Raw genomic sequence first — 17,430 nt, forward strand, 5'->3', positions numbered from 1 at the left:
CAGCAGCTCAATCCTTTTGGCTCACAGCAGAGGTCAAATTACCCGCTGATCCCTCCCATTGGTGTTGTGCACTGTGCAGTGTGGCCCCTTCCCTGCCCGCATCCTGCAAGCTCACCAGTTTCTTCAGTCACTGTATGAATATACATGAGCCTCTGATGCCTATGGGAATGAGGGTGTAGATAGGCGAGGGGACTCTGTTGGCTTGTTTTGCTGGGCTCTCCTTCATCCCAACAATTCCAGGAGAAAGGATCATAACATTAATCCTTTCCTGCTCCCAGGGAGACCATGGCCAGACTCTCAATCATTCAGGGGCCATTTCTGGTGCTGCTTCTGCAGCTTGTCCTAATTTGTTCATCTCAAGTAAGTAACTTTGTGTTTCTTTGTTCTCTCCTGCTTTTCTTTGATTGACGTGAACAATGTGAAGGTTTTCTACGTCTTTGTAAAGAAAAGTGTCAGCCATTTTTTTTAATTTATTTTTTTTTTATTGCTGGAATTGCTTTATTGAATGTTTTCCACAGATGTTCGTTCTCAGTTGAAGTCCATTGTGTGAATCTTTGTTGTGGCTATTCTGTGAATAACCATCATGTTGGCAATGTGTTGAAATCAAAAGCTTAGGGGCTATTAAAGACTCTTTTAGAGAGAATCTTATCTTTTGAAAACAGGCGGTCAGAATGTGCACATGCATGCTGTAAATTAGACAGACTTACTGCAGCTTTTGTTAGTAAATGGAAAAAGTAATGATCAACAAGTCAAACTTTTGAACTGGTTTACTTATGATTGTTTCATTTTGACTGTTTTGTGCAGAGGAACCAAGGTCCTCCTGGACCTGCAGGTGTCCCAGGAATTAATGGCATCGCTGTAAGTGCCTTTATTGTGGGAACATTGTCTAAATAATGCTTCTGATCCTTTGTAAATACTAAACTATTTTCTCTGTAAGTGCTAATTGTTTTTGTTTCAGGGGGACAGAGGAGACGATGGAGCAGACGGTCCCCAGGTGACCATTTAAACACAATTTATGAAATACAGTGTTTTCCCTTGTAGTTCTTTTTTTTTTTTTTTTTAAATGTGAACCTTTAAATCTTTGTATTTAGGGACCAGATGGAGATGCAGGAAAACCCGGGTCTTCGGGATTACCTGGAATCCCTGGGAATGATGTGAGCTCTCTGTTTTATATATTTCAGGTGGATTTATATTTTCATGTACTGTAAACAGCCCGTGTTCCTCCAACCTGTAAGAAGGTGGAGTCATACACTTTGATCCTCCTACTTCACAGACTGAGTTTGCTTGCAGGACCGATTAAATTGCCGACGGAGGCGGGAAGCCAGGATATGTGTGCAAAAATTTTTGGAATTTCATTAAACAGGACATTTTCTTTTGTAATTAAATATCATGAAGCGAGGGTAATTTATTTAGGGAGCTAGCAGAGTTTAGAGGGGCTGATGATGGAGGGATGAAAAGGCAGTTATATTGAAGGTTGGAGTAGATATATGAGATTATATGTATTTTAGGCATTAATTAAATACAAGAATAACAATATACAAACTTGTGCATTATTATTAATACAAAATGCATTATTGATCCCCATTTATTTTAATAACGCAGCACCAGTGTGGACTCAGTCACACCACACACAGTGGGAGCTTTGTTGTCTGCTGGCTGTTGGTATCTCCTATTGAGAATCCTCAAACCAGTGTGGAATGATTTTTTTTTCTTTTTTCTGCGCACCTCTTTAAAATGACCCTGGCCTGAGGAATGCTGCACTCTGCTTGAATTGCAGTGCCAGATTTTTGTCTGCCATGACACTTTCCATGTGTGCAAATTTTAGCCCCTTAGTGACAACAGGGCATGTATACGCCTACAGTCAAAATATAAAGTTTCATATCAATATGATTTTAATGGAAAAAAACAAACAACTTTATTCCAGATAAATATCACAAGTGCATTAAATACTTTAAATAAAGGTGAATAATACTAAGTAATATTAAGTAATTGCATCATATAATACATAAGCATTTTTAAAAAAATGTTAAAAAAAAACTCAAAACAATGGCATCAAATCATTATAATTCTATTCAACTCACCAAAGACTTACAGTTTCCTATAAATTAAGCGAGTCACTGTTTGAATTGCATTTCTGTTGAAATGTATTTATTGTGCTGCATTAGTTGAGCCTGAAATGTCTCTTCTCTGCAGGGTTTGACGGGCCCCATAGGAGATCATGGGCCTGATGGTCCACTTGGGCAGAAAGTGAGTGACTCATGGACTTCTTCTTCCATGTTTTAGAGAAAATCCTGCCAGTGAACATGGTTTTGCTGGCAATTAGCAAAGAAGCAAGATCTGTGATGCACAAAGCAATTCCTCATGACAAATGGGACTTAATCCTTATAGTCTTCCCTATAATCTCTGTGGGGCACGGAGCCTCAGCATCAGAGCACATTAGGCTAAACGTTGCTGGGTCAAGTGGAGCCTGCTAAGTCATGTGATGAACTGGTGGAATGTTAATTTGGATAGTTTGCAGGCTCACGCTGTGTCACGCACCTCAATTTGACATGAAAACAGAATTTCAGTGTAAATGTTAATGCACATTTATGGATAATTGATGTGTTTGCTTCAGGGGGAACCGGGAGGAGCTGGACCCCGTGGAGCAGCTGTGAGTAGTAGTTCCAATAATAATTAAACAGTCATATAATTAATATAAAAAAGATATACTTTGTCTACCTTATTATCAGCAAGTTTTTATTGTCTCATGTACAACTCATTCACAGTTTTTTTGCTTTTATGCTTTTAGGGCGTTGGGCCGGATGGGCCTCCTGTGAGTAACACCAATACAGTTATTAGTTTACATTTTGTAGTCATTTCCATTTTTAATATCTTTTGTTTGATATCTAAGTGTTTTTTTTGATATTGTTTATCTTTTCACGATGAACAGGGACAACCAGGGCCAGTCGGACTTCTTGGTGAAATGGGAAAAGTTGGGCCACCAGTGAGTCAAAGCCAAGAGATTTGATTTTAGTACCATAAGCACATGCCAAGCACAATTGTTTTTTTTTATTTATTTTTTTTTACAAAACTGTAATACATCATTGAACAAAAGAGATCAAAATAAGGTGAAGAATAACTAGAATAACTAGTGGCATATTTAAAACCTAAAAAACATGAGTTGAGTTAGTGCTAGTGTCAGTTTCACTCCAATGTCAACAGGACCATACCAGTAAAATCATTCAGGAATAATAATCAAATATAGTTTTTTTTTTTTAGCTTTATCTTAGTGCAAAGTGCATCTAGAGAATTCATTTGTATTTTATGAATGCATTTACGCCCTTGTGAGTATTAGCAAGTTTTATATTGATTCTATATCAATATTCAAGTTTGTATATTCACGTAAAAAAATAAATAAAAATAGCCAAGAAAAGAAACATGTCTCATTGATGATTATGTTTATTTCATTTTAAAGAGCACAATGACTTCAGAAAAGGATTGTAATAAGTTTGTAATAACTCGCATTTATCGCAGCCAACTGACAAATTCCTTTGTTATTATTATAAATAGCAATATTTTGATTTATTTACCTTTAGATAATATACTAACCTTCTAAATCAAGTTAATGCAGGTTTAAATAATTGTGTAATTACTGAAAACTTTAAAAACTCGAGTTAAGAAATAAATATGAAAAAAAAACAAAAAAAACAGCAGATGATCAAAAGGCAAAAATGAATGAAATACATTAATTAAAACCAATCCGACAACAAAAAGACTATAGGATATCTTTCTTGTGCGTTTCCTGATTAATAAACATTGAACCTTAAGATTTCTCTTCTTTTGTTTTCTTTGCATTTTAATGTTTTACTGAAGCAGTATGTGACACAGACCTGTTTGTTTTTACAGGGTGCCATGGGTGTCAGAGGACCACAGGGACCTCGTGGACCAACAGGACCCAGAGTGAGTGACAAAAACTTTAGGAAGACAATAAATTTGATCGTTTGTCTGGTCATGTATGTGATATGAAGAACACATTCATCCTGCATCCCACTTTTAAATAATGCTATATGTTTAAATCCTTCTCTCATTTTTAGGGGACAGCTGGAATGCTTGGCAGTGCCGACCTGGTAAAGAGATGTTTCTGTTATGGTGTATATGAATATCCATTTTTATTACAAACACTTTTTTTCACTTTAATTCGGTGCTTTAGTGTCCAAACTCCTGTCCACCTGGGACCTCTGGACACCCTGGTCTTCCTGGCATGAAGGTAAAACAAAGACAGTTTTAATATTACAGAGCCACAGCAGTGTGTTTCAATGGTGCTTCTTTAATTCTCTCAATGCAGGGCCACAAAGGTGTAAAAGGTGACGCAGGAGAGCCTGGAAAGCAAGGGCATAAGGTAACATTAGCAATACTTCAGGATCAAGTGTAAATTTGACTGGATACCGGGGAATTTTATCAAATTTTGCACACTTTGAAAGCCTAATTCCTAGCGTCCTAGCATGAATTACATTCCCCAACAGTAACGTGTGTTCCCTGTTCCACATCACACACAAAGAAATCACGTCTTAAACTCGGGAAACGGATTTCTGACACTATTGAGCCGAGCATTATTCATGCTGCTCCATTTCAAGAGGAAGTGATATATGCCTGTGTGTAATTCCTCTGACTCCTTGTGATGCAAGAAGGATGATTTATTCGAAATGATGTTCAAGCACCACTATCCTCTCTCTGTAATGTGTCAATGCACTATATAAATGGAAATGAGTCTGGGCCCATCTCCCTTTATCACCCTGCACCAGGATATGATTTAGTGTCAGTCTGCGCTTCGGAGCAGAGAATGATTTTCTCTTTCTTCAAGTGTCTCTTTATGGGCCTATTGGAAATCCCCCTGTTCAATGGTTCACACATATGAAGATATTTACAGTGAACAATAGAATGACTTGAAGTTTTGTTGGTGCTTACAAGTTTTTTATGGCATTGCAAAGACATACTGAAAATAGGATGATACACATAAGATTTACAGTATGTTGATGATGACTTTGGGCATTATAAGGGGAAAAAAATACATTTGGCTGCCCTTTTTACATGTAAAAATATGCATATTCATACTTCAAAATAAGTGGAGACTATTGTACTCTGTAGTATAACAGTGTGTTGCTTAATGGTCCTCTGAACCATGTGGATTACTCAACAAAAAAAGATGAAGTAGCCTATTAAATATTGAGAATATAACAGTTAAAAGTTGTCCTCATTGTGCATTCCACTTTAGCAGCTGAGCATTTACCTATTTTTTTTTACACTTTTTTTTAAACCCTGCTTTTCTGAATTACTATGATCATTAATTCAAGTGTATTTGTTAAGGCACAATGTACAATATGAAGCATTCAAGTATTTATCTGTTGCATTATACCAGATTGGATCTTGAAGCCAATTTGCATCAGTTCCATAAAACGGATTATGAGCTGAGATCAGAGAATGATGTATGCAACATTAATCTCATTGAATTAAAACAACATCTTCTCTTCTTTAGGGCAGGTAAACAATCTTCACAAAAATGAAGATAATGTATTCATGTTATGGTAGACTAATGCAACTGAACTCAAGAACTTTAAATATCAATTTATTTTTCTGTTAGAATATTTTTTTTTTCATTATCAGTGAGCGCGGGCATTAAACATTTCCAAAATTATTAACTTTTATAATAATTTGCTTGTTACACAATAATGTTCCAGGGTTCACCTTTTAATATTAGCTTTTTTGCTTCATCTTTTTCTCTGTAAACAGCTAAACTTACCCTCTGGTGGTTTGCATGAAGAAAATAAGTAATAATGTGACAATTTCCATCCATCTATCCATTTTCAGACCCACTTGTTCCTGTTTTCCAGGGTCACGGGGGTCTGCCGGTGCCGATCTCCGGCTCTGGGCGTTAGGCAGGGGTACACCCTGAACAGGGACGATGTGATATAGATATAGATTTAAAAAAAACAAAAAACAAAAGTTATAATGGAAACATTGCTAAAAGTCAGCGTAATATTACCCATCTTTGGTTACTGATAGGTCAATATCTGAAACTCATAGAAAGTCCCAGTATTACTTTTGAGTGTCACACACTTGAATTAAATAAGTCCAAGTTTAAAAAAAAAAAATTAAAAAAAACACATTTTTTTTTAACATTCAAATAAATAAAGCTATTTTCATCAATGTTTGCTAAATGATCGTCATCTCCACAGGGTGAGGAAGGAGGCCAAGGAAATCCAGGGGAAGTAGGATCCCAAGGACCAACGGTTTGAAGCTGTCTCTTTACAGTTTTTCTGCTTTTCATTTTTCTTTGCATCAGGATTTCTTGATCTACTCACAGAAACCATTTGATCTTTCTGCTATTCTAGGGACCTCAGGGAATTCGTGGTGCCATGGGAATGATGGGACCCAAGGGAGAACTGGTAAGCACTGCGACAGGAGACCATTCAACCTTTTTATGACTCACTCAGGGAAGGCTTGCAATCATCGCCCGTCACTGTAAGTAAATGTCTTTGACAGTAAATGTTCAGTAGATGCATCTCTTTTTCTTTTCTTATAGGGCGCACGGGGCCCAGATGGAGATCCAGGTCCTCAGGGTGTTGGAGGTGCAACCGTAAGTAGATTATCTGATACAAATGCAGTTTTACAGCTAAATTATTTGAAAATGAGTGTTTAGTTATTTTTTTTCATAATTGATTTCAGGGAGGTCAAGGCCAGAGAGGAGGAATGGGTGAAGCTGGACCTAGTGGTGAACTAGTGAGTAGAAACTCTTATGGTTCTAAACATGATATGGTCCCTTTATCGCTAAAACTTTATGAGACTGGGGACAACGTAACCAAAAACACTCACAAACCATTTAACACTAAATATCAACACTAAAACAACAAATTGAATTTGAATTGAAACTTTCCTTTCTATGTTATTCACATTCTACATTCCTCAAAACATGATAAGCTACCATGTTACCTCACTGACAGCTATGGAGCATTTAGAATATAAATTTTTTTTGGTTTTTATTCTATTTTTACCTCGTCTGCACATGCTGTTGAAGGTAAACACTAGACGTAGAGCAATGCATGTTTTATTATTGCAATTAAATTAATGAATGTATCTTACTGCGTGATGGTGACCATCACCAGTCCGCCCTAAGGAAGGGTAAGAAACACTTTATTAAAGGGAGAATATAAAAAAAGTTATTGTTACACGTTGGTGAGGGGGGAGAGGACAGGGGAGAGGGAATCAGGGTAGGACAATGGAAGAGTCGACTATTTCAAGGTGAGAGTGCAATTTGATGCTACAGATATCGTGTTGTGTAATCAGTTAAGAAAGTCTGGTGACACGTGTGGAGAAAATGAATATTATTAAACTAGATGGTATAAAGTAGGGCTTCTCTAAATATCTGGTGTCCTTTTGTTCAGGGAGGTCAAGGATCAAGAGGAATCACTGGTGTTCCAGGTCCTAAAGGAGAAGCTGTGAGTGTCTGCTCAAAGATAACAAATGATAACGTCTGTAAACCAAAGATTGGTTCTAACTTCCTCTCGTCTCCAGGGTTTACCAGGTGTGGATGGCCGTGAGGGTATCCCTGGAATGCCAGGAGCAAAGGTGGAGCAAAAATTGTACATTTTCATTCTATTAATTTTGTTTTGGTGTGAGCTTAAACAAACTTTATGTAATGTTCCTGTTGGTTTGACTGCAGGGAGGCATTGGAAAGGCAGGCAATCCAGGGGAAGTTGGACTTCAGGGGTTTCCTGTGAGTATGACTTTGGATTCCTATAAATTACAAATAGGGATGGACAATATTTGATTTTTTTTCCCGATATTTCAACTAATTTGGTCAATAACCAATACCGATAATTCTCTCTGGCAAATACAGACAAGAAAAAGCTTAAAATGATGTAACATCAGTAGGCAAAATCAGAAAAATACTTTCAATTGCACCTAATCCACCTTAAATCAGAATACCTACTTACCTATTTAAATGGTCTATCCGAGTGATAAAAACAGCATTTTTTTACAAGATCACAGCATTCTACGTCATAGCTATGTACGCCGAAAAAAATCTAACCTGTGGGAAATCGTTAACGTATGGGGGAAAAAAAAGCGCTTTCTGCTCCTGAAACAGCAGAAGTACTTGAAACAAAACTTAGACCATTGTTATTCGAACACTATCAGTAAAAGTAACTCAAAGTAGTGTAACTCAGTTACATTTTAAAAAACAGTAATATTGTAATACAAATATATTACATTTTTATCCCGGTCCATATTTAAAAGCAGGATAAAATTACACTTGCTGTTTTTAGCTGTTAGCCTAATATCTAATATCTTCTATTCATAACGATAACATATTAATATCCCCCCAAAAAAGTTTTTTCCTTAACTATTATGACTTTTGCGAAGTGTGCATAATCCGCGCTGTTGCATAAACAAATCCTCTTAAAAATAAATTTTGTATCATCATGGGCCTCCTTTTTGTTTGTGATTCACTTTCTGGTCCCAACCCACACGTTGAGAACCTTTGACCCTGAGTATCAAAACCGTGAGACAGTGATCTCTCATACTGAAATGTTTGTCGGTGAACAAACAAAACATTGTGTATTTGTATGAGTTTAAGTGATTTTAGAATTTATAACTTTTGTCATAGTGTTGAACCTAATCAATGTGTCCCCTGTATTTTCAGGGTTTGCCTGGGGCACCGGGACCAAAAGGCTTGGGCGGCCCAAAGGTTGAGAGTTAAATCTGTTGTTGAATTTTTCCAAATTGCAAATTTTCTACTGTCATCTGCTTAAAAGTCTCCTTGGTCACTTTCCTACAGGGTGATGGGGGTCTGGGAGGTCTCCCGGGAACAACTGGATCTGCTGGTAAACCTGTAAGTATGAGTTGCACTTAAAGACAAAGCCTTTAGCATTATTTCTACATCACTTTCACTTTGTTGTGTGCTTGTAATGTCACAACACAGGGTGAGCGTGGAGAACAAGGAGAGGTGGGACCTATTGGGCCCATTGGAGAACCAGTAAGGGCCCCACTGTCTATATCTGTTCATGCATTAAGATGAACTCTTGTCATATGCTCATTATTTGCTTTGCTGTTATTTAGGGAGATATTGGACAGCAAGGACCTGCAGGGCCAGCAGGCAAGCCGGGTGCTCGGGTAAGTTGTGCCCCTGTGAAAAGTCAAATATGCTATGAAATACACACACACACACACACACACACACACACACACACACACACACACACACACACACACACACACACACACACACACACACATAACATCTAAAAAAAAGCAATTGGTTAGTTGAGTGAATTTACACTAACAGCTTTTCATTGACCTAAACAACATATTTTTTTATTTGGCTAAATTATTCTATCTGTCACATATGTCCTTGCATGCTTCGCCACCCTCTTCACACTTACTCATAATGTGTTTTTCTTATTACAGGGACCAAAGGGTGATCCTGGTCTTCCTGGTCTACCAGGTCCTCCTGGCCTGCCTGGGATAAAAGGAGAGAGGGTAAGAAATGAACTGAAAGTGATTTAAAAAAACAAAAAAAAAACAACAACAAACAAACAAACCCTGAAGTATGAATGAGATGAGAGCATAAAACAAACTGCTAATCTGCTCCCTCTAGTGCAGGTCAAAACCTTTCACGTTGTTGTTAGACAACATTGTAAATACCTTGTCTACCATTTGGTCTCACAACAATAAAAGTCCAGAGTTTGATTCCTGAAAAACGAGCCGAAACCCTTGCTTTGGAACTTGCCGGTGCATGTTTTTCCAATGCATTTTACCTCACAATTAAAATGTGCATGAACTCAACGTTAGAGACGATCAGCCAGAGTTTCTAGCAGAACCCAGTTGCAGCAGCTTGTCCTTGTCATGTATTGTTGTTGCATTGTTAATGTGTAATGACAATCATACCTTGGCTTTATTTATGTTGATGTTGTTTCCAGGGAGAACGTGGAGACGCTGGATCTAAAGGAGAACAAGTAGGAGACCATGGCACTTGAGATAAACTCTCTTTTTTTAACAGATTGTTGCTTTTAAATAACCAGTGGGGTTTTTTGCATAAATCATTTACAGATTATGTTTTCATAGGGAGCGCAAGGTGATGAGGGAAATCCTGGAGATAAGGGGGATGTTGTAAGTTATTTCACTTATAATAATAAAATTACAATTTTTCTGCATTTTTATTAGAGGAAATTTACTGTAAATCTGATGTTTCATAGGGTGAAGCAGGTGAATCTGGAGCTAAAGGAGAGGTAATGATCTCTGACCCCACAATGAAACAATAAGAAACCTGCTGCACTTTCATAATTATCAATCCTTGTCCTTGTTCAGGGTGGTAACCCTGGTGAGCCCGGAAAAAGGGGTCCTGAAGGAAGTCGAGGCCAGCCTGGAGTTGATGGTCCCCCGGGTTCACCTGGACCTCGAGGCATGCAGGGAAACAGAGGCGCACCTGGAGTCAGAGGCACTCAGGGTCCTGCGGTAGGTCACATAATACCATATTTCAACACGTGTACTGAAAAGCACAATGATTTACAAAAATCAAAACATAACCCATCATCTCCTCCAACAGTGGCATATGTGTCCTTACAGAATTTCTATTCACTTAATGCAAACAAACGTCATCTCCTACTTTTCACAGCATTTATTTACTTTTAATCTTAAGAAAGTAATTTGTAATAACTGCAGGGAAAATAGAACAAGTATTAGTTAACTGTACGTTTAACCGTTCCTGCCATTTGATTTGATTTGATATTTGATTTATTTCACACATGTAAACAGAATATCGTAAGAAACAAAGAAAACAAAAAGGAAGAACGTAAAGATTTCCGAAAAAGTGTGGGAAGAAGTACATACTGGTACTTATTTAACCCCACCCCCTATCCATAAATCCCTAATTAATTAGATTTTATTATTATAATGATTATAACAACATAAACTTTTCATTTCACCATACAAAGTATTACAAATGAATTCAGAGTCAACAACAAAACGCAATTTTACAAATATAGCACATTCTCTGTCGTGTTTTCCCAATGTGTTGCTGGTTTTTTAAGGCCTGTGAGTATTTCAGAACAAATGTCAACAATTTTACAGTATAGGCTACACATATTTTGTGTGAATAACATCACGTTATTTAAAACTCCATCAACTGATTATATTTACATGAGGATCGATGGTCGGAGTAGCAAAATTATGACATCAAAGTTGCATTTTTTGTCACCATTTACGCCTTGCTTCAAACCAATATACTGTACCTGTAGTTTGTCATAATCTGCATTGTCACCACTAGATGTCGCTAAACCCCATGAGTTTTTGAGACACGAGTAGGTTGTCCCTTAGCTTGTAAACTGCTGGGACATGAACTCCAACAGGCATTTGGAACCAAAACGTCTACAGCAGATTGAGCTAAGATTGTGGGAATATAGAAACCCAGTTTAAAAATAAAAATCATCGCAATTTTCCGAATGAGCTTTTGTGATTGTCTGGTCTGCAGCTGTTAAGCCATATGGGATGCATTGGGTGTTTTTCTCTCATCTCATTTAACTAACATTAATTCATTTGAGGTAAGTTCGCCTTCACTTCAATTTGTCTCAATGTCTCAAAGACAAAATCCCCAAAACACCACTTTAAAGGATGACACGAAAACACAGGAAAACAATGGCTCAGAAGGTTGCTTGATTCGTATTTGTTTGTCCTTGGGTAAGACACTTCGAACATTCCTCCTAGGGCTGGGCGATATGAACTCATATCTCAATATATTTTCTCAAAATGGTGATATGGGCCTGGTCTGGGCCTGGTTAGTAGTTGGATGGGAGACCACTGAGAATTCCAGGTGCCACAGTGGGGTGGCAGTCATTGTGCCCTTGGGCAAGGCACTTCACCTACATTGCCTAGTATGAATGTAGTGTGTGAGTGAGTGTTGGTGGTGGTCAAAGGGGCCGATGGCGCACTATGGCAGCCTCGCTTCCGTCAGTCTGCCCCAGGGCAGCTGTGGCTACAATAGTAGTTTACCACCACTAAGTGTGGAGTGAAAGAATAATGCCTTAATTCTGTAAAGCGACTTTGAGTGTCTATGATAAAGCGCTATATAAAACTGATGCATTGTTATTATTATTATAAATCTCGTCAATAATATTTCAAATGAAGTCTGACCAGAAATACAATTGTAGGTTAAATTTGCTGATGCAAAATGCCACACAGGGACATTTGTCCTTTGACAGCTCTTTGGTTTTGGCCATAGTGACGTTTGGAGCGTGACTGTTTGAGGTTGTGGACAGGTGTCTTTTATACTGATAACGACTTCAAACAGGTGCCATTAATACAGGTAACGAGTGGAGGACAGAGGAGCCTCTTAAAGAAGAAGTTACAGGTCTGTAAGAGCCAGAAATCTTGCTTGTTTGTAGGTGACCAAATACTTATTTTATCGAGGGATTTACCAATTAATTCATTGAACATTTTTTCTCATTTTGTCTCTCATAGTTGAGGTATACCTATGATGAAAATTACAGGCCTCTCTCACCTTTTTAAGTGGTAATACTTGCACAATTGGTGGTTGACTAAATATTTTTTTGCCCCACTGTATGTATATACATATTGATATATGCGAAAAAGTAGTTTTCTATATCGCCAAATCAGAAAACTCGATATACTGTATCTTGAATTTTGATATATCGCCCAGCCCTAATTCCTACATTATAACACAGCCTAAATGAAAACATGAATGGATATATGAAGCACATTTGTTTACTTACTGTTCATATATAAGTCAGCACGTTGCATATTTACTGTTAATTTCACATTGCTTGTCTTTAAGTTAGACATTTACATTTTATTTTATTACATATTTTCTTTTACATGCTCACGTGGTTCTCTGGTATTCACTAATGACTTATTAGACACATTTGTTTACATCCTTTAACACTTTTTGAAAGCAGTGTATATTTGTAGCACTTGTGACTGGCTGATTTTTCATGGTGATTGACGTCGTTTCTTCCCCCGTGGTAGACGTTAAAATCTCAGTTACTAATCTTACAGAATGTGTAACTGTGTCCCATCCTGTTGCTCTTTACGAAGGTAAACTCCCTGTCTCCTTTTCCAAGTTTACACGAGTTCTTTGTGTTTTTTGCCAGAACGTCTTCTCACATCCATCTCTTTTCTGAGTTGTTTCCTGGTTTGTTGCCGCTGTCGGCACTAATCTCGCGAGAACCGACACTCAGGCCATTACAGGCGGTAGTTCTCGCGAGGATAGTGACGACGTTCAGTTTAGTAAGGCAGAGGAATGTTTTTATCTATTTATCTTTTAATTATCATCACATTAAAAAACGGGATATTTACAGGAAAATGTTAATTCGGTACGATGGCGGGAAAGAGGGGTAAAATACGGAAGTTTACCGGCCAAAATGGGATTCTTGACAGGTATGCCATTGCGTACCCCTATTTGAGAAACACTGATGATGATTTCTATCCACGGTATTTGTTTTTGATAGAATAATTAATCTTATTAGATAGCCTAAAGCTGGACGTTTAGCAAAAAGTCACTTTTCAATACCTTTAATAAGATTTTCATCCTAAAGAACATTGCACTGATTAACAAGTTCAGGATTTTTTTTAAAATAAAGAAAACCCTGCAATTATGTGTACATTTTAACAATTTAAGAAAACCAGTTGAGGGTTCGACTCAAAACTAACAGTACAAGTACAGGTGAGGTTTTGCATAATTGGTTTACACACTGCTGTGAAATCTGTTAATTCATCTTTTCTTCCTTGCAGGGTAAAGAACCGAGTGATCAGCACATCAAACAAGTCTGTATGCGAGTCATGCAAGGTACAAAAAGATAGGCCTTTGACCCCATTTATCATTCCCCTGTGCCTCATTTCATATCTATAATATTTCCCAGAATGCCTCATTACCCAACCACACATAAAGCCTCCGCTCCAGTGTTTCACAGATGCTGCTGCAAACTCCGCAGCTAAAAGCATGAAAGCCTCATAACCAAAACATGAAAAGAAGCTTCAGCCTTTGTTTATTTGATGGATGAAAGCTTCCTTCTCTGAGCTTCAGAAATGTTTCACTGAAGTCACAACCTCTGTTCTCTTCATTCTTTTGCTCTCACGTCTTCACATCTCATCTCCTACACTCATGACTTTTTTATATCCGATGTGGTAAAAAATTAATCTCACCTCCAAAAGACCTGCACTCCTCTGCTCAAGGCAAAGAGTCTGCCTGGAAAAGGAAATCTTAAACAAGAACAGTCAAGCAGGTGCTGTATGAATTTTCATCGGGTGGCAGAAAATTGGAATGTTTTGTGTAAAATACCATGCAGCAAGGGACCGCGGGAGATTTATTTTGAGATCTATTGCACTGTGGATGTAGATTCTCTCTTAGAGATTGCTTGAAATAAATAGCGTTATCCGATTTTGGCTCAATTTGATAAAATTATTTAAAATCAGGATTGAAAACTGCTTCTTCACACTTAATAACAATGGTAGGCTCGTTATCATGCTCTCTGCAAGGCTGGATAATGACACTTCCATCACATTAGGGTGTAGTAAACAGGACAGACAACTAAAAACCAGCAGGATTGCAACCCCAGGACCGTATGAGTACCCCTATGACTGCTGTTGGACTAGTTTTTACATTCAAAGCCTCACTAAGAGATTGAAGCCGCTGTATATAACATCTTGGAATAGTTTCACAGTACCAGTTTTACTTCTCATCTCATTTTCTTTTGGTACGTTTTACATCAACAGAGCAGCTGGCTCAGTTAGCAGCAAGTTTAAGGAGGCCAGAAACTGGTATAGCGGGCCTACCTGGAAAACCTGGACCTCCAGGGCGTCCTGGGCCTCCAGGGGATAACGGCTTCCCTGGTCATGCAGGATCAAGAGGCCTCCCTGGCCTTAAAGGTCCACCTGGACAACTAGGACAGAAGGGACCCAAAGGTAACCCACATGTTACTCCTGGAAGTTTAAGATGATTCATTGACATCAGACGTTTAAAAACCTAAAGTAGGACTACTGTAATCATCACATGTTGTCATTTACAGGTGATATGGGAGATAGAGGTTCCAGAGGACCCACTGTGCGAGGACCAAAAGGTCAACCAGGACCTCCTGGACTTCCTGGTAAATAAATTAAGAAAGTGTCTATATGTACTTTTGCCGTACGGACAACCCCCGGAGCTATTGGTACGGTCACCGAAGTACAAGTACGTAGCGTCTTGGTTTTAGGGTCAGGATTAGGTTTAGGGTTAGGGTTAAGTTATAACCCAATATCGCAACAATTTTTAGGGTTAGGATTAGGGTTAGGTTTAGTCTTAGTCACGCGACCTAAACCGGCCAATGACTGAACTATCACGCGACCTAAACTGGCCAAATAGGGGCGCTGCATACATATAGAATGTCGGTATATTGATACGGCAACCGTACGGATAGCCACTGCCATGAATTAAATATTCATTTTGCTTCAGTAAGTCAATTACATATCAATGAAGTGGAAGCAAAGGCGCTTTGCTTTTCCTTTTGCATCATGTTATAAGAAAAAGCTGGATGGTGGTCATTGCATGTCAAATGAAATCTTATAGCATATGGTGAAGTGCTTTTTCTAAAGCTGCCATCTAAAATAAAAATAAAAATAGAGAATTAATTGTAAATCTGCACACAATGTCTAGCTTGTTTAAAAACGATCTGTCATTACAGGGGAAGCAGGCAAACCTGCCTATGGCCAGAATGGTCGGGATGGACAGCGAGGACCCCCTGGTGTTCCTGGACAGCCTGGCGTACCCGGACCCCCTGGTGCGGCAGGTCCCAATGGTTACTGTGACCCCTCATCATGCAACCTGCAGGCGGGGGCAGCCCACCAGTCTCTGGACGTGAAGGGACCAGCAGGAAACTGAGAGACAGTCTGGCAGAGACAGAAAGACTGATGGTTTATCTCACCGGTGCACAACAATTTTTCATACATTTCTTCCAGGAGATGCGGTTGGCGTGGTGCCTTTGATACATTAACCCTTTCATCCTGTCAGCGTGCTGTGTTTTTGTGTCTGCCACATCTCCATCACAAGGAGCCAGCTTTTTTGAGCTGAAAAAAAAAATACACATAAACATTGTTTTTTTTTTCTGGCTGCAGAGATGCAACTCAATCATGTGAGCTTTTCTACCTGAGAAATGTTCCAATATAGTCAGGACTGTGCACACAATTTTTAGCTAATAATGACCCAAAATATTTGCTTTATTTTCCTACTTTCTTTGTGCAGAATTTTTTTTTTCTTCACTGTTATGTTTGTACACGGTTTGTATTAAAAAGAATGCTCTAAAGAAAGTTAGGTTCACAGTTGGTGTGAGCTTCAATAATTTGTTCTTAATTTGCCAAAAGAAACCTGCTGAAAGCCTTATTTTATTTTTTATTTTTGATAAAGACATTTCTACTTGCCTTACAGCCTTTTCAGCCTTGAAATTCTCAATAAAAAGAAGGGGATGGAAATGTCATTGAATCACACTGACTTCAGTGTATGTTGTAAATCTGTAAAATAAAAAAAAGATCTACGAAATGTCAAATGTGGTGAAATGCATTTCCTAGATCCTAGATTTTGTCTCATTGTACAGAATGGCAACTGGTGGCATGTTATTCTCTTGATAATGTAATAAATACACGAAATCACTGTTTATCATCAATCATGCTTTCTATTTAAAACACTATAATGCTATGGTTATCTGATGCAGATGGCTATAGCATCAGCCTAGCCATCTGCATCATATCGTAGCTCGGCAAAGCAACATATTGTGATGCACAACTTGAAGTGTTGTGGATACATTGCAGAAAAACTGGAATACTTTGGATACCCCGAATAATGTGTATTCCCTCTGCTCAATATGCAACATAAAGATATTTTGTATATGTATTTGTATTTTATTTATTCCATTCATTCAAAAAAAAAATGAAAAATCAATTTAATAACATAAAAGTTTACAAACTGCCGAATGAAAGGGAGCAGAAAGACGAATAATCTTATGTAATCTGCCCCTTTGTACTAATAATCAGTTTACAACAGCATGAAAAAAACAGCAACAAACATTTACAGTGTCTACGGTTATTACAAAATAAGCATAGCCACGAGTTCATGTCATTTTTTTCTGTCATAAGAAACCAAAAATAAACTAACCAGAAAACAATACAAGAGAATAAAAACATACAAGCAAAAAGGGTAAACAACAACAACAACAACAACAACAACAACAACATTATGTTGTAGCTTTTCTATCTGATTGTATACCACCATTTTTCAACTAATATGAGCTATAAATGGAGAGCTTTGGTCCCTTTTTCTCCCATATCACTGCTGTGAAAAAGAAATAAGGACATATTTGGTTCACATTAAAGTGTTTGATTATGCTGCTGTACTTTCCCATACCAGTAACTTTAATT

At 38.0% G+C, this 17,430-nt stretch overlaps 1 protein-coding gene across 1 annotated transcript; it reads left to right on the forward strand.

The window, feature by feature from the left end:
* Nucleotides 1-139: 139 nt before the first annotated feature.
* col9a1b (collagen, type IX, alpha 1b) lies at nucleotides 140-16,475 on the forward strand. Its single transcript, XM_028468618.1, has 32 exons — nucleotides 140-360; nucleotides 805-858; nucleotides 959-994; nucleotides 1,092-1,154; nucleotides 2,194-2,247; nucleotides 2,615-2,650; nucleotides 2,789-2,812; nucleotides 2,930-2,983; nucleotides 3,886-3,939; nucleotides 4,074-4,106; nucleotides 4,190-4,246; nucleotides 4,325-4,378; nucleotides 6,213-6,266; nucleotides 6,369-6,422; nucleotides 6,560-6,613; nucleotides 6,703-6,756; nucleotides 7,419-7,472; nucleotides 7,549-7,602; nucleotides 7,697-7,750; nucleotides 8,678-8,722; nucleotides 8,813-8,866; nucleotides 8,957-9,010; nucleotides 9,094-9,147; nucleotides 9,442-9,513; nucleotides 9,954-9,989; nucleotides 10,099-10,143; nucleotides 10,230-10,262; nucleotides 10,342-10,488; nucleotides 13,780-13,834; nucleotides 14,761-14,949; nucleotides 15,054-15,131; nucleotides 15,705-16,475. The coding sequence occupies exons 1-32, from the start codon at nucleotides 286-288 to the stop codon at nucleotides 15,899-15,901; spliced, it is 2,031 nt and encodes a 676-aa protein (XP_028324419.1). The 5' UTR covers nucleotides 140-285; the 3' UTR covers nucleotides 15,902-16,475.
* The last annotated feature ends 955 nt before the right edge of the window (nucleotides 16,476-17,430 follow it).

The sequence above is a fragment of the Gouania willdenowi genome, chromosome 15, assembly GCF_900634775.1.
Source record: "Gouania willdenowi chromosome 15, fGouWil2.1, whole genome shotgun sequence".
Lineage (NCBI taxonomy): Eukaryota > Metazoa > Chordata > Actinopteri > Blenniiformes > Gobiesocidae > Gouania > Gouania willdenowi.

Coding starts and splice junctions, on each gene's coding strand:
- col9a1b (XM_028468618.1), top strand. CDS start 286: ATGGCCAGACTCTCAATCATTCAGGGGCCATTTCTGGTGCTGCTTCTG. Junction 4,379..6,212: donor CTGGAAAGCAAGGGCATAAG/GTAACATTAGCA, acceptor TCATCTCCACAG/GGTGAGGAAGGAGGCCAAGG. Junction 7,473..7,548: donor CAGGTCCTAAAGGAGAAGCT/GTGAGTGTCTGC, acceptor TCTCGTCTCCAG/GGTTTACCAGGTGTGGATGG.